The 18,676-nt window shown below is 28.5% G+C and overlaps 1 protein-coding gene across 5 annotated transcripts in view; it reads right to left on the bottom strand.

The window, feature by feature from the left end:
• The window catches only part of LOC115886477 (serine/threonine-protein phosphatase 2B catalytic subunit 3-like), a 420,648-nt gene that overhangs the window by 22,929 nt on the left and 379,043 nt on the right, over window positions 1–18,676 (bottom strand). For 4 of the 5 annotated variants that reach the window (XM_030905639.1, XM_030905641.1, XM_030905642.1 and 1 more), the window contains exons 8-9: window positions 12,933–13,026; window positions 8,729–8,936 (exon numbers count right to left, since the gene is read on the bottom strand). In XM_030905639.1, coding sequence (XP_030761499.1) covers window positions 8,729–8,936; window positions 12,933–13,026 — 302 coding nt within the window. Of the gene's footprint in view, window positions 1–6,444; window positions 6,457–8,728; window positions 8,937–12,932; window positions 13,027–18,676 lie in introns of all 5 variants that reach the window. The other variant, XM_030905640.1, reaches the window with a different exon arrangement.

The following is an 18,676-nucleotide window of genomic DNA, read 5'->3' as shown; positions in this document are numbered from 1 at the left end:
TTAATAATTATTGTTCTATTAGATTCACAAAATAATATACGTATTGCTAATTAGATCCATTATGTGGGCTTGAATTTAGAAACTTTAACATATATTTTACTCCTATATAATATATAGAATATTCTATTATTATTGTGTAAATGCAGAATATGCATTCATTTCAATACATTTCAATTATGTAAATCTGTTATTAAAAATTCAGTTCGCTAAATAAACTAAATTTAAACTAATTTCTCTGTATATTTACACAAAAACATTATACTTCATATATCAATCAGGGTTGATATACTAGAGGTAAAATTGGTAAAATTTGGACTGCCATAATGTAACATTAACTTAGCAGGGCAAGTTCTGCTATTTTACTAAAATGTAATAGTAGATATCCTTAAATGATATTGTTTTCAGATTTATCTTTGATTTTCTTATAATAAAATCTTCGTCAAAGAAAGAAACTAAGTTCGTTGACATATTCAATATGTTAATTAATATAACATGTTATAACATATTTACATTATAACATATGTATTCAATTAGTCCCAGGATTGTTTTTGCAAAATATTTTCTTTACTTTTTTTATTATTGACATTTTGGAAAAATACATTCTTTATAAAAAAAATTGCTTGTTTAAAAGTGGCTAATCCCATTTATATTTTTCCATACCGTTTTAGAAAAAAATCAAAAAAACAAAAGAAATGATTGAATTTCTAAGTCCGAGTTTTTTTTTACTTTGAACCTTTGGATTTTTACTTTACTAAAAGTAAAAATCAAAAGGCGTATATATATAAGTATTTCACATTTTTGCGGTTGTTAAAATATCACGTTTTTCGATACCTATTATCCCACTTTCAGTAGCATTGAACTAAAACGATTTTCTGCTTCTTTAACATTTTAAAACAGCAAAAAATATGACGTTAATTAAAATACTATCAAGAATTATTTTAGAACTAAGAAAAAATTCAACCATATTTTCATATTCTTTTTAAGTTTTCTGTAAAATGGTATGGAATTCTCGAAATTTTTTTCTCAAAATATCAATGATAAAAATGTGTGTCCTCTTGTAAAGCCAATCCGGGGACATACTGTATGTATAGTAAAAAAATCAGAGAGAAAAAAATCATGATCCTAATAAATTGACTTTGAATTTTTAAGATTTATTAAGCAGAAATCGAGAAGAAACTAAAGCCAGTCCAACGAGAGATTCCATGTCAATGACAGTTATTGTCTGGCATCTTAATTCACAAGTAAACTGTATTTTTTATCACCTTTCTGATGTTTGTCAAAATATTCCCTGACTCGTTGGACAGACTTTAGTTTTGAAGTTGAATGATACAGCTGTAACTAATGTAATATTTATTCTAACTCCGAAGAGATTATATTAATCTGAACAGAAGACGTAAAAGATTCTTATCTGTATTACAGTATAGTGCTTGGTATTCATTTTTAACGTAAAGAATAATTATTGTCATCTTAATTGAATTCAGTACGACATGATATAGAAAATGCGACTCATATCTTAATAAGTAATGAAAAAATGTTATACGAATTATCTTATTATCTTTATAATATTATCTTATTAATAATAAGATTTCTATAATAAGTTACTATAGAAACAAGAATTTATAGTTTTTATGATTCATGCCAGCTTCTAATCTATCTTACGTCATGAATTGATCGAGGGGAGTGAAAATTCTGTGCCGTAGAGTTATGCAGTGCTCTTATAATAAATAAATTTGGAATGAGACAAGATGCTACTTGGGTATTTTACAATAACACAGAAACAGACAAGATACAAGAATTTTAAAAAGGAGAAATCGTTCGAACAGTAAAATAAGTTTTGGGATGTAAAATACTAGATTATTGCAGCGTTAGGTTACAAAAATAAGTCAATATAACTATATTATTATTATTCCAAAATTTTCAAAGTGTTGGAAGTGGCTTGAACATTTTGTAACCTACTAGCATCATTTCTTTTTATATTTGGCAATATTGTTTATTTTCAAGCAAGTAACCCAATGCTAAAGGGAATATCAAGACCAATTGTGAAGAAGAACTAAACTAAATTATAATATTTATTTGCATAACCAAGGATAATTTTAGAACAGAATGTTTGAAAATGTTTTTTTAATTAACTGACACAATCGTATGCTAATTAAATGCGCTTCATAATGTTCGTGACTAAAAATAAATATAGCAAATTATGGGTAAAAGGATCTTGATTAAATATTTCTATTTTAAATAATATATTAAATTTGCTATCATGTTAAAATTTAGGCTATTATTAATAAAAAGTAATACGAGATAATAATGTCGAAATTGGTAATATGTTAATACTGATTTACTTTGTTTATTTAATTTTCGACAATCATGCAAACTAATTATTTCTAAATATGTTGTAGTAATTAATAATCCCATGTATTGTATAGCATGTTTAAATCATCTTATATTAAACAAAAAAATCGTCATATTTAAAAAAAAACTTTGTTTCATCAAATAAAACATTTACACGTACAAAAATATCACTCAGACCAAATATAATGTTCTATTTCAATATAAAAATTTAATTTAGTTTATTTGAATTATTTATGTATTAACTAACACTATCAAAAACTTTTATAATCGAGCCGAGTTTGGCCAAAAAAAATGGCCATACATTTTTGGACTATGTATATTTGAACTTTAAATAAAGTTTATACAGTGTGTTTCAAACAACATATATATTACTATCAAAACCTAATTAATGCATTTGCATTATTGTAAGGTAAAAAATAAAATTTAGTATAGTACGTATTGCTATTGTAAGTTAATAAGCATAATTTTCTAATTTACTAAGCTGATCCCTGAAACTTGTAAATAATAATAAATATAATTAGTTTATTTCTTTTTTAATATGTAATAGAAATAATAAACTTTAATGCCAACAGAAACTTAAGTATGAAATATGAAGTATACTATAATCTTTTTCTTTATATTATGACCAAATCGGAAGTGGTTTAAAAAATACTGTATACAGGGTGTACTAAATATTGTATACAGGGTGCTACAAATTCGAGGTACGAGCATTGCTATCTCGGTAAGCGTAGTAGATACGAGCATGGTTAAATTGGGGCAAAGTTGCTCTTTGGGATGTTCAGCAAGATGCCATAAAAAATGTTTTAAAAATTTCAAGGATTGCTGAGTTTTTTGGAAAAAACGTTTTATTTTGAAAATCAATTTTATTTTCTCCTGTCGTTACTTTTTAAAAAATCAAAAAACTAATTGCTCATTCTCATAGCCACTTAATTAGGGCTTTTTGATAGAATTTTTAGATTTTCAAATTTGTGAGATACATAGGCCAACTTAAGTTTTTTAAATACGGACCTGCATTTTTTATTTAAGGTTTTGAAAGAACTCGGTCTCCCGAGTACAATGATATGCCACACTTTATACTTTTTTTGTTTCGGGCATTTGAACACAATTTATTGAAATTAATTTCAAGTCTGGCTCTGTTTTTTTAATATTTAATCTATTCATCGTTATAGTACTAATAAGCCTTCAAACTCAACAACGACGTGTGGTATAAAAATAAATAATATAAATATAATATAAAATAAACAATCAAATCATTTCCCCGGAAGATGGATTGGAAATGGTAGAGGGCAGAGCAGTGTACAGGCCAGTGAGGTTCCTGGACCTGTGGCCAAGAGGAGGGGGGGAGCATTACTTTACGTCATTGTAAAAGTGAAATCAATGTTTTTAAACATATTTAAAATGCATTCGGAAGTATAAGAAGATATATTCAAATTCAATGTAGAGCATTAAAAACTAGTTTAAGTTGATTTATTTATAATAACTACCATTAATATTATGAATATTATTAGATGGTACACTGAGATTTTAAATTCACAATAAAAAAGTTAAAAATAATATGTTTAAATTGCTGACTTGGATATTATTTATTTAAATCTTTCAATTGGCTCGATTTTCCTCATTCAATGTTAACTAGCGTTGATTAATATTGTTGCGATGAATATAATCACATTAAATACTTTAAAAAACCAGAGTCGGACTTGAAATTATTTTAAATAATAATTAAATATTTTGTTGTTAAGGTATCCAAAACAAAAAAAAAGTACAAAGTGTGGCATATCATTGTACTCAGAAAAACGAGTTCTTTCAAAACTTGAAATGAAAAATACAGGTTCGTATTTAAGAAAATTAAGTCGGCCTCTGTATCTCACAAACTATCAGCTAATTTGAAAATCTAAAAATACTATCAGATATCCCTAACAAAGTGGCTATGAGAATGTATAATTAGTTTTTTGATTTTGTAAAAAGTAACGGTAGGAAAAATAAAATTGGTTTTCAAAAAAATTCGTTTTTTTCCAAAAAAATCAGCAATCCTTGAAATTTTTGATACTTTTTTGATGGTATCTTGATATCCCAAGACGCAACTTTGCCCCAATTTAACTATCTTCGTATCTATTACGGTTTCCGAGATACCAATGCTCGTACCTCGAATTTGTAGCACCCTATATACAGTATCATGAAATTGTTTGTCTAACATTTGTATATTTTATTTTTATTATATTATATTAATTATTTTATAATATTATATTAAAATTTAATTTAATACTTACATGATTCTTGCTGTTTGTATCTAAACTTAGTAATATTTTTTACTAAATAATTTGGCATTAGGTTAGGAGTGTTAGGTATTAATTAATTTAGGTAGTATAAATTTCTTTTTTAAACAAAATGTTAACTTTTGTGCTTTAAATAGATCGGTGATCTCCAATAAAAAAATATATCTAAAAAAACAAAAGGATAATGATTTATTTATTAAGGCTAATAAAATGTTTATAAAACATATATAAATTATCCTTATTATTATTTATATATTGCTAAGCCTAAAACTTTTTAATTTTGCAAGTAGTAATACATATTAACAAGAATGTCATACGCTATTAAATGTCAAAGTTGTTGGTATGTACTTGCACGAGTGCACACCTCTTAAATAAACCTGCCCTTATTGGCATAAATAAAAAAATATTATACAAACTTTTGTTTCAATAAATATACCCTACATATTTTTATCAAAATATCTTTGAAATCATAAAAGTCTCATACTCTGCTAATATATTAAGTGTTTCATTAAAAAAATATAGTGCATACCAACAACTGTGACATTTGACTGCGTATGATATTTTTCGTAATACCTAATAAAACTTGCTTAAAATCTCTAAGTTATTATATAAACTTTCTGTGTCCAAAATTTGATCGCACGAACACTATGAATCACAAATTTATAAACGGTTATCATAGAAACAAAAACTGTATTTGAAACAAAAAAAGTAAATTTATAAGCGAATATTCTTCAGAAATGCTATAAATAATAAGAATTTTGTCGCTCTTTATAAACAATAAACAAATCAAAACATAACATTAGTAACTCGATACAACAAATTAATTTGGCATTATGGGACAAAATAAAAGAATGACGGAAAATAATAGTACAGAAGCGTAGGTAGTCTTTCTGATTCAAAAGATTATACATTTTTTTCATAGATAGATCTTGGAGCTACCGTACGTTTCTTAACTACGAAATATAAGGTAATAAAACTATACAGGCAATCTAGACTACTGTAATCAAAGCAGCGCATAATGATTTCGATATAATGGGTAAACGGATCCTTACCATCTATGTATTCCAAGTAGCATTGAGAAAAGCAACAGAGAAACAAATAAGGTTTTTTCAGATCGTAGATTTTATTGAGAAAATAAAGCGTGTGATTTCAAGGAATTTCGATGTCAGAGGTGGAATGTGTCAATTAATGAATTTTCAAAAAACAGAATGTCTTCTGATTTTTTTCGTGTGTGTATAAAGTAATAATGATTATATATGACATTAATTCAAGTTTTTTGTCACAACATTTTGTCCTTGCATTTAAAAAATAAGTTATCATACAAAAATTCAAAAATAACGCGACAAAATGATGTTCCTTAGAGGTAGTTGCTTTTAAAATTAATGTTCAGTCGTTACTTCCATTAAGTCTTTTATTATCCATCCTCTGGTTACAACACAAAGCAATATATTCATTGTCAGTATTCTCATGACACTTAACCAGAGAATGAATACGTCATATTCGTGTTATTTACTAAAATATACCATAAAAATGTTAAATTAAAACTCAGGCTCAAAAATTTAAAGGAAGCATTTGTATAAATATCCTCTGGGTAGTGTCTTGTTAAATTTCTCTAGATATTACAACATTGAAAAAAAAAATACGAAAAACACTAGCTGGAAGATAATCTACGGCATTTATTAGTTAATGTCAAAGAAATCGAATATGGATCTTCCAACTTGTAAATAGTTGCAGTGCAATCTCAGTCTGTTAGTTAACAAGAACTCACCAAAAGATGGATATAATAATTGACCTTAGATTACGAAAAATGGGATCAACTTACGTTCTTTAATGGCTGAAATAAAATGTGAGTTTATTTTGGTTTATGGAGGTTTGTTAATATGCAACTACCTCGATATTTTAGAGAAGTAGAATAAAGTAGTTTAGTGACAGCTGGTTAAAATGTGTATATATGGTATTACAATACCAAAAAGAATTGCCAAAAAGATTTGATCATATAAATTCAAAAATGTTTGATATATTTTGTCTTTCAACGGAATTAAAAAAAATATTATTATTTTTGATATATTATTATAATTTTCCTTTTTTCTCTTATTATATTGCAGATTATTAATGAAAAACTGTAATTTATTATTATTTATAATCTGATTCCAGTTATCACTAAACTAAATATTCTTTTAAGAAGAATCGAACAATAGAACTAGCTTCTAGAAGTATAATTAATTTAATATTAGTACATTCACGAAACTCACGTTATTATTTAAGAAGTAATTGATTTTAGATAAATTATAAGAAAGACACACACAAGAAAATTTCAAAATTATATAAAGTTATATCATCTATTATCTGGAACTATCTAAGAATATTTTTAGTTGCTTGAATTGTTTTGGAATATTTAAAGAGTCTAACATTGAATAAAAACTAAGGAAGACGTCAATTATTATATTTACTTATGTTTTTTTTTGTTTTGTTTGATTTTTCTATTGACTTTTATCTAATTGTTTTTTTATTTCTTCTTTATTTTAAAACTGGTTTTATGCAAAGTCTATAAATCCGTAAAGATATTGTGTCCGCTCTTGAACTATAGTGATATCATTGTGAATATTAAGGTTCACTCAGGAATCTTATTTGCCCGATAATTTCCAGATTGTAATTTTATTTTATCTCAAAACATTATAAATATTTTTTATTACAAAATATGAAAAAGAATGGAATTTTTCACTATTAAGTAATTAAGTAATATATGTTACCAGTAGAAAGCCAATCAATAATAAAATTCGTTTAGGTTTTAAAGTTAACTTATGTTTTTATTCTTTTATTTTTAAACTTTTTACTACTCGTTAAAAATAATGAGAACAGGTCAATAGTATGAATTGTAGCATCTCTTTGTTACTAAATAATTACATTAATTTACCTATTTTTACTAAAAATATATGTTTTAATCAATTTTAATAATTGTTACGATTTATTGACTTAGTATAAAACAAAAGCGGGAAATTGTTGAAACACTTGATACAACATGTATACTACAACCATAATAAAGGAAATAAAGCTCGCTGTTATTTTGTATGTAAAATTATATGAAAAATGTCCTCGACATCGTCATTTCCAATATACCTGGACTCCCTTTTTTCGATCATACGGAATTTAAAAACACTAAAAATATACTAAATTTCCTTTCATTTTTTTGTAAATGTTCAAAATGAAATTCTGTACTGCAGTTTTTTAATCGTTTGAGCGTTTCACAATAATTATTTTGATTAGTGGACCTAGTGGTCAGAGGTTTAATTAATTAATTAGATAAGTACAGGGTGTCCACTTTTCGTGCGTTTTACAGAATTTTTCTTTTATGATTAGAGATACAAAGATGCGCGTTTCACATCACTGCACTGTACCTACTACTTTTTATGAAATTAAAGATGATACACACAAATTTGTTCTAGCTTTCTTGGTTTCTTAAATGCAGGGCGAATTTGAAAATTTTGCATTTTCCGAGCAAAAATTCTACAGACAGAAATTGGCGTGGAATAGCAGCATTTCTTTATCTTATTTATGAAACTAATATACAGGTTATTCCATTAAAAAAATATATTACATAAATTTGGGTCATATTTCAAGAATGACAGCTCCCAGCGAAAATCTAGTTAAGCCACTGGGTTTTACGCGAAAAACTCTATGGAATCCAATTTTCATCTTTCGATAAGTAAAAAGATAACGATAACAAATATAATAAATAATAACCAATAATAATACCAATAACTATAATAATCAACCAATGCGGCTAGGGCAAACCTATGTGTAGCATCTTTAGTTTCATAAGAAGGTAGTTCAGTGATGTGAAAACCGCATCTTTGTATCTCTACTCATAAACCAGAAACACCATAAAACATAAGAAAATGGTACAATAAGATGTACTGTACAAAAAGAGAAAAGCAAGTATTTTAGACCCTGTACTTTTTTGGATTTGGTCAAATCTAGAGAAGAGTCATGATAGTAAAACACTCTGTTAGTTCTACTCATTACCGATAGTCTTACAGAAGCTACTTCTAGTATTCGACGGTGATATATCCATCGATAAGGTGTGATTATTGAGCGTGAACACTCACCTTCTTCGAGGGCATCGTCTCCGTCAGAAACCAGCTCGTCGTCCGAGCAGATGTTGAGCACGTTGACGAGCATCTCGGTAACCTTCTCGCCGACGAAGGGCAACGACCACGTGAACACGTCCATGAAGTTGGGCAGCCAGTACGGGTGCTGCGAGTAGTTGAATTGGCGAATGTTCATCACATTGTTTTCGTATTTTAATACCGCTGCCTAAAACAGAATAGTGGTAGTAGTAAGTTAGAATTGAAAGGCGGCGTCAACATCTGGGCTATTTGGCGTCTGTTTTCGTCATTTTTTTATATACTTAAATATATGTTTACGTGTTTAAGATATTTTATTATGTTCTATGTTGAGATGGCCCGCCTATTTAAAAATATATAAAAACTGTGTATACATAAACAATTATTGATTTTTAAAATATTATTCTCAACCTAGGGAGAGGGCAATCAGACGATGAACAAAGATATGTTGTTAGGTTTAGGACTACCGTTCGAGACGCGCCGCGCACTGATGTTTTTTTGGTTTGTAGTTTTGTGACAAAGAATGCTACTAAACGTAAATGTGTCCTTATTTACCTAGTGTTACTAAAGCATATTATTTTGTTTTCCTGTTGTAATGTTCTATTCTAAAGCTTTTCCTTATTTATTTGATCTGACAAAGATAATATCTAACATGTGTATGTATTTAATAGATTCCATTTATGCTGTGAATAATTTCAGTTTAAAAGTAATCTAAATACAATCGTTTCCTGTCCATTCGTACCGATGTTTTTGGTTCAGTGTCACTAACATTTTTCGACTGTCATTAGGCGAATATCTTAGCTCACAAAAGAGCAAATAAAAACAGTAAATAGAATAAATCATAGAATAACTCATAATCTAAAGACATTTGCACCGAACCTTCAACTTTAGGTTCGAGACTCGTAACAAGAGACTTTAGTATCTGCGGGTAGGGACCTGCTAAACTAACAGAAACTCTTCAGTTTTAACTGTAATAAATGTGACATGTTTTGAATATATGGAACTACAAACCTTGGTATGAGGACATTTTCTGTATTATTATTATTTCTCTTTTATTAAAGTTCAGAACAGCATAGTTGAATTCTTTGGAATAGTGATCAAGGTTTTCTCTATTCTTTTACTTGTGAATTCCAGGCAGAGTACGGCACTCCTTTCATTTCATTTATTAAAATAAGTAGGGCTACTTACAAATTTAGCGTATTTGACAAAATTCACACAAAGGAGGAGATTCATTCTTAAGGATGAAGGAATGTGTAAAATAGTGCGCCGGTCTTTTAAATATCATATTTTTTTACGAGATATTGATGAAAAATTATAAATTGAGATAAAAGATTGGTTTGACCTAATCAAGTTTGTTTGATTCAGATTGTCCCATTCCAACTGAGTTTGATTTTTTATAATGAAGGGAACAGTATTGTTCATATCTGTATATGAACTTCATTTTGTAATAGAAAAGCCATCACAGGCAGCCTGTTTAGTAGTGTTTAGCTAAATTTTAACATGTTTGTTTCCTTTTATACCTTTATGGCTTTGGCCCAGAGGAAAGATTGAATTGCCTACTCGAAAACATTTATCTTAATAAAAAATATTAGGTTATAAGACGACCAAAACCTAAAATATAAAAGTTGGTTTGCTTTTAAGCTGCAACATTTACTACATTGTTTGTTTTTCAAAGTACATCCCACCAGCTTGGACTTTTAAGAGTCATTTGCAGACTTTTTACATATTACTTCAAAGTGGCTTCACACTTTTTACACTGACTTCATAGGAAGTCGACAGGTGGTGAAGATGAATATTGGCGTGGCTTTCTGCTCTACAAAAGACTGTATATTATGATTTATTTCTTATATGCCAAATCTATTTATGAAACCGATTTAATACAGAGAATATTGCTGGATGTATAACTTTAACATCTATATTTACTTAGAATTTTGATTTTGTTTTTTGTATCATAAAGCAAGTCAGTTAATTATTAATTTTGATGAAGAGGCGATTATTGACTAAGTTATAATTTTTAGACTTAGAACCATTTTAATTTAGTTGTGATGTGATAAAAATGTGTATAAAAATACAAATTCATAAATGTTTGTAGTAACACACTTTTGTACTTCGCATCAAATGTTACTGCCACCTAACAGTAATTTTTGTTTAGTTGTTTGGAAAGAGTTTAGAAGATTTTTTTTCCACTCGATAGCGAATAGAAATCCTTTCCTTTATTGAAAGAAAAAATATGAGTTTCCATTTCAAAAAAGTGAATTATGATACCTTTTTGATCTCAATTCAAAGATGGCTACAGCTAATAACATACCAATTTTTCGAAATTATATTTTTCCATTGATAGCCTCATATCGTGTCGTTAATATATAGTGTTTAAATCGCTCACTAACTTTGAAGTTTAGACTATATAATATTGCTTTTTTTCATAGATAATTTTTAGCTTTAAAAATTATAAATAAATATTTTCTCAAAATTAGTAGTTGATGTATTTGGTATCAAAATTCATCAAATTCTACACAGAATTTAAATTTATTAAATAAATTTAGGTAATTATTTAAATTAAGAAAGATTCTGGTACTAGTATTCGACAGGGATCGCCATTATATAAAAAAAATAGACAGGATAGGTGTCATTGTAAAACATTTATGCTTTCTAGAAACTTATAATACAAGCCCAACCAAGGACATCCTGTATAGTATGCAAATATAATTAATATTTCTGTATATTCTGTATATTTTGTATATTCTGTATACTTATTTAGAAATAGAAAATTATAATCAAAACATTAATAACTTTTTTTTATTAAAACATGTTAATCACAAAAACACATATTATGATAAAACTCAATATTCTAATTTCAGTCTTTTTGGCGGTCCTGGTTGTGACATACGCATTTAAACAAAACAAAGTTAGAATATATTAATAAGTTGTATTTATTGCAGTTTGTTAGTAATTTGCAATTATATTATTTTGATGACACAAAATAGTTTATTACCTCTAAAACGGTTTATATTTTTTTATACTTATAAAGGATGATTTAATAATATGTTAAAATATAATAACATAGAACCATATAAATTCAGTAATATTCGGTTTTATTAGCGTAGGTTTAAATAGTAACGAAGTTCAAAATAATAATATAAATCAAAGGCAGCGTTAAAACAAATATCAAAAGATCGAAAACAAACGGCGGCGGCGCGGCGTGAGGGTTGCCATAAAAATGACTATCGCTGTAATTTTATATATAAAATTATATGGCGAATGCCATCGATCGTCATTTTCAAGGAAACATGACGCCGTTTTTATCCATCATACGGAAAAATTATAAGAAAAACATAATTTTGGTTAATATTCCCTATACGTTTAAAATATAGGGAATATTGCAGAGTTTCTTCTCAGAACATCTTCACTAAAACAAACATCTTGTGGCCAACTGTTCTTTAATTTCATATCTTACATTTTTTAACGCGGTTAGTAGCAGAAGATTAAATATACACTTTTATAAAAGTTACCAAATATGTATGAATAATTAAAACTAATAGATATAATCGATACCAAATAAACTTTTATTTACGTCATCGAGGGCACGATTATTAAATTAATTGTTGCCAACCATGGACGTATTCGGCACCAGGCTGACTAACTGGGATTTAAATTTCCCGCTGGCAGTTCAGACGGTAGCTCTGCTGTAAAAAATGTCAAATTGTCCCATTTTTTAAATTATTTCCTGACATTTTGATTCGTTTTGACACTTTAGTTTTGTATTGCGTGTTTTTGGTTTAAGTGAATTGTTTAGAATTAATTTAACTTAATTTAATTTAGAATTGTTATTTTTAGAACCGCTTGTAGTGTGAGGTGTACAATATGCCGAAGAAGCTGAACAGCTGTTGCAAAAAACTCATTGCAATCGTATTAGAATATTTTGAACGGAAAAGCTGTAATAACGGCTCTTTATCTCTCTTAAGTGCTGCTATATCCCCTAAGTTAAGGAGATGAGTTGATAGAAATAATAACTGCTTATATATTTATAATTAATTCATTTTCTTTCCCAAAATATTTTGATTAAAAGAAAATATGTGAAAGTGGACAACGCTGTGCCGGTGACTAAAAGATACTTAATGATGTCACTAAAAGTTTATTTGGTATGATTTATAGATACAACTAAAAGAATCTGTGCCGAAAGACTTACCTTATTATTATATACGTCCAAATAATTTGGTGCTGAGAATATTGTTATTAATGAAGGAAAACCGGTAGTTTGACTTTTTCTATACATTCTATATCTGTAACAAAGGAAAAGTAAACATTAGTACATACTGCCTTGAAACATGTGATACTTTAATCTTTTTAAAACCCATAACTTTAGCAAGAATTTCAGTGAAGCGAATGATAAAAAATAAAAGCCTCAAGTTGGGTAGGAAATAACAGCCGATGAGATTTACCTACTACTATTTAACAACAGCGATCATCATTTCCTAGTCAACCTGGATCTATTTCCAGTCGTATGGTATATTTACTGTAAACAATCGAATAATAATAAATTTAAATAAAAATATGGTAATATTCACACACACACACAAATATGTTATTTTAACATATCATTAATTACAAATAGTAGTTTCTTGAGAATTTATATTTCAGTGTCTACACTGAGTCATAATCATAAAACAAAATTTTATTTCACAATAAAATATGATAATAAATAATCACTTTCTTGGCAAAATAAAACTCTAATTCGCCACATTATACCAAAAGACTTTATTTTGAATACTGGAGGCTGGTTTCACCAGCCATGAAACATATGCACGTCCCTGGTGAAACTGTCGTGTTTTTTAGCGTTAAAATATATAGCACTTTTACCTCAAAATTTCATTCGAATCGCTAAAAGTACTTGGAAGAAAATTAAAATAAATCGAAAAAAAAATGAACACCTAGCTACGAAACAAAGCAGAATCGGACATATGTTGACATGAAAAATAAATCTTATTTTTACGCAAGAAAAATTACGTAAAAATAAGATTTATTTTCGTATCCAAGGAGGCTAGAATAAATATGTGTATAGAAACTTTAGTTTCAAAGAAAAGTACAGAAAACCGCATCTTTGTATTTCTATCATACACGAGAAACCCAAACCCACACATGAAAATGGGACACCCTGTGCATGTATATAATTAAACACTCGTTTTCAGTAAAACTATTTCCTTTTATATTACATTTTCTCTAGCGTAACATATGCTTCACTTTCATAAATTAACCGGCTGTTTTTACGCCAGCCATATTATCTCGTCCCCATTCATGATTAATACTGCTTTTCATTATATTACGGCCTTTATTCAGCGCCCTGCATACATAATTATATCTTGAAGCCGTATCTGTTCGTATCCCCCGCTGCCGCCAAGCAAAGATAATAACTTGGTGCACTTTCCACTATTAAAGATGCATACTTAGTCTAAAAGCTCTAGGTAGATACCGAAGGCGAGAAACATGCCAAAAAGCAGCGAGTTATTTAAGCTTTTTAACGCTTTTCAAAAGAAATATAATAACTTTCATAACTGAAACAAAAACTGCCATGAAAGCTGAACATTGCTTGAAATAATTTAACATTTCAAATAAAAAGAAAATAAAAAAATGAAGTATAATAATTATCTTCATAATAGTTTAAATATGACTTGAATTTTATGTACCGTGTTAATATCTGTGAAATTTAATTAAAAAAGTTACAATATGATAGAAAAAAACGGTGCTACGGTGATCTTGGAAATAACGATTAATATATTATGTACTTATGTCCTATTAAAGTAAATATAATTATTTATTGTTACTTTTGTTTGAAAAAAAATATCAAGATGCAGTGTTCACTGACTTTTTAAGCTTTTATTACTCTTTATTATCAGCAGGGGCGCAACTAGACTCAGCTTTTTAGGGGGCTCAAGTATTTTGGGATGGCTTAGGTCACTATAAGATAATACTGATTTTAGGTTAAAACCAATTTTAAACGACGTCATCTGAGTGAAAATAATATCCAGTAGTTTCTCACAGCCTCTTTAGTTATAAATATTTTTTCGCGAGATACAGCCGAGATCTATTCTTAGTGGGACACCCTCTAGTGCATACATCTGTACAGGGCGTCCCACTAAGAATAGCTCTCGGCTGTATCTCGGAAAGTATTAGTCGTAGAGCTTCCGCAAAAAAAATATTTATAACTAAAGAGACTATGAGAAATTGCTGGAAATTATTTTCAAGTCTATAGAAACGGCCGCTAGAGGACTATATAAAATAAGAAAATGGGTTTTTACACAATTTTGCTTAGATAACTAGTACTATAAACTTGCTTCATTGCTTCATAATCTTCAGAAAATGTTGAATATTTTTGTTAGAACCATTTTTCCCCTATCTGCTAAAATAAAGTGGTGGAGGAAGGTTCGATCTGTTTTTATTGACTTATATAACTTCTTATATCTTATATTCTTAACTTCTTATATCTTATATGACTTCACTGAGGCGCCGTTTCTTATTCATTGTCATTGATATCTTAATTATTAGATATTAATACACCTAGTATTATGGTATTCTGGTATATTGTCGATTTTAGAATAAACTAATCGTTTCTATCTTATTTTTTATTAGAATGATCATAATCAAGAGGGCCACTGTAACCGTGTTATAAAAATAAGGTAATTAAGGGCTTATTTTTTAGTATTGTTACGTTTTTCGTCGGTTCCGTGTGGATAGAAAGTCACAATTTATTTAAACACTATTTATTTAACACTAATTAACAAAAATAATAACGATAAAAGACTTATAGAACTATTTACAAATGATTTATAACTAAGAATTTATTTTTAATTTTAGCGCGTCAACTGTATATTTATAACTGCCCTCTCTAGGCCACTGCCGCCGGCTTTTATACCGACAGGTAAAAGAAATCTAGAATAGTCCAAAGATCGTTAGGCGCATAGAGAAGGTTTTCGAATGTTCTCGTATGTACGAGTCCATTCTAGTGGGTCTCGATTCTTCTCGGACGAATGAATCATTGCGGTGTCTGTGCGATGTTAAGGTCATCCGAGGGCGGGCCATATTGTGAGGTTAGGTCGAGTCCACACCGGCTCGCAACAGTATTTATTATAATTTTGCTAATATCTTTGGTTTGTAAGAGGATATCAAGATGCGGTTTTCGCTGACTTTTTAAGCTTTTATTACTCTTTAGCATCAGCTACAATTGCATATACTATCGCATTTAAGTTTTTGAAAGAACGCGCCCCCAAGCGTCTACATTCAAAAAAGCTTATTATTATCGTTTATACGGTATAATATAGAGTAAGAAACGCTCTTTTAAACGAGCCCTAGCTTGTTGGATTCCATTTATCCAGTCCGAAGTTATTACACTTAAATAAAAACAGATCAAACTTTCCCCCACCATTTTATTTTGGTAGGTAGGGGAAAATGGTTCTAACAAAAAATATTCAAAATTTTCTGAAGATTATGAAGCTATTATTTATATTACCCATTATCTAGGCAAAATTTTGTAAAAATTCAATTTTCTTCATAGCCTCTTTAGTTATAAATATATACTACGATTAATACTTTCCGAGATACAGCCGAGCGCTATTCTTAGTGGGACACCCTGTACAATAAGCCCAACAATCAAATTTAAGTAGGTATCTTGGAATATTTAATAATCATTTGAAATAAAAAATTAAGACCACTTACTTATTGTTTCGCAAATATTTGCTGTATTATATTATAATTAGCCCTTTCAACAGTAAATTTTTATCAAAGCCACTTCATTATTTTCCATATATTTTTTTTATAGTTTGCCATATATTTTGCCTGTTTTTTGTACTACGTGTAACATTAAAAATTGCTTAAAACACCTATAATTTGTTTTTTAATGAGTATTCTAGTTAAAAAATAAAAAAAGTTAAAGAGAGTTAAATGTGGCTAAAAAACAAGCCAATTAACTAAACAGAGTTATAATTGGGGAATCGTCTTTAATTTTTTCCTATTGTTTATTCTTTGTTAGTTATGGTCCGGTAATTGGAGTTTTGAATGTTTTCAATCGAAAAAAAATATCTGACAGATGTGGCGAAAAAACTGAAAACCAATTTTGTTCCACCAATGTAGTTATTTTCTTTCTATTCCAATTTGGTTCGCTACGCGCAAAACTTGTTCGGCAGCAGAAAGCTGGTAAATTTGGACAGGTCAAACTCTATTGGGTCAACTGCCTGTAAATATACGTTCAACATGGCAAGATGTTTAAAAAACAGTCGTAGTTTACAGAGTAGTTAATAGTTACATTGTATAATACCGTATTATTGAAAAAACGGCGTCCAGTTGGCTTGGAATTCAATATCTATGACATTCCCCATATAATTTTACATATAAAATGACAGCGATCTTCATTTCATAGCGATCGCTGACGCCGTTTTTTTTCGATCATATCGTATAATAGACATGGTTATTAAGGTATAATAATTCAAAATTTTTGATTGCTGGATAAAGAAAATTAACAATAGAATCACATTATGATCGATTTCATTTTATGCAATTCGTAATTTATGTCAATAAATACACATAAACGCCTTAAAATTTTAATGTATTTTAAAGTTTAATATATTTTGTTCTAGTGGGCCGATTTTGATGATTTTTTAAGCATTTTGTAGCTAAATTATTTGGTTTTTTAATGACTCTTTCTAAATTAAAAATAAAGTTTTCTTCTGTCAATTAAACGAGGGAAGTTGATATTTTGGTGAAAGTTTTAAACACTGTGGAATATGTTAGCAATGCAGGGAATTTAAAAATCATTTTATCATCTAGGTATATCTTTTCTGGATAGTTTATTTTTTAATTTACCTCAATATCTTTATTTTTATTAGAGATATTCGGTTTTAAATAAGACAGTAAAAATCTACAGCAATTTTAGCATTGATTTTGGGTCCTTATCAACACACTTATAAAAATATTGATTACTGTTTTTGTGATGTCATTGAAAAGTTATATCATTATTGTTTATTGGCGTTTACTTTTGTAGAGAAAGTTTTAAGTACTGAAGTTTCGGCTATTGCTGTTTTAATTTTTCATGGTACAGATCAACTTTTGGACTTAAAACCATATCTACTAGAGAGTAACTGCCCAACAGACAATAATAATATGATTTTTCAAAGACAGTGACATTACATAAATCATAAACACTATTTTATAGGTCGGTTGACTAGGACCAAAAGCAAAGGCATGGTTTTAAAATAAAAAATACGAAAAAATGTTAGTATCGTCTTCAAAAGCGAATATTTCTAAAACAAATACAGCTACTGAGATGAATCAAAAAACAAACTATCGAAAAAAGGTACACCTATATGATTAAACGTACTCCACAGAATGTTCCAAATCAACATTTTCTTTTTTCTCGTATAACTGACAGATAGGAACTTTTATCTTTTATTTAAAAAGATATACTAAAAAGTCAAATAAACTAGCTACGAATTGCTTAAAAAATCATTAAAATCGGTCCACTAGAATTCGTATAATAATTCTACGGTTTCATAAATAACGAAATAATGCTTATTGCATAACTAGAAAATACATATCAAGATTAAAACCTTGAAAAAAAGAATATGTAATACTTCGAAGGGATTTAAAAAAATCGCATTTACTTAAAATAATATTTCCAACCATCTCTTTATTTTTCAGAGTCGATTTAAAAATAATACCTTCCTAAAAATCCATTTTTAGCATAAAGGGATAAACGGAATAAATATACGGGCTTAAAAATGAATGGATCAAAATATTATTTTATTTATTACTGAATTAATATAAGCTTATATCGTCTAGGTTACGCTAACCATTAAATAGAGTCCTAACTCCCTTTGGACATTATTAACGGGAATTAAGATTTCATAATTCCCTCTACCTTTTACATCCTATTTTATTGATATT

The sequence above is a fragment of the Sitophilus oryzae genome, unplaced genomic scaffold (assembly GCF_002938485.1).
Source record: "Sitophilus oryzae breed Bouriz unplaced genomic scaffold, Soryzae_2.0 scaffold_489_pilon_pilon, whole genome shotgun sequence".
Classification (NCBI taxonomy): Eukaryota; Metazoa; Arthropoda; class Insecta; order Coleoptera; family Curculionidae; genus Sitophilus; species Sitophilus oryzae.
Note: the sequence above shows the minus strand (reverse complement) of the source record. Positions and strands in the feature narration are given on the sequence as shown.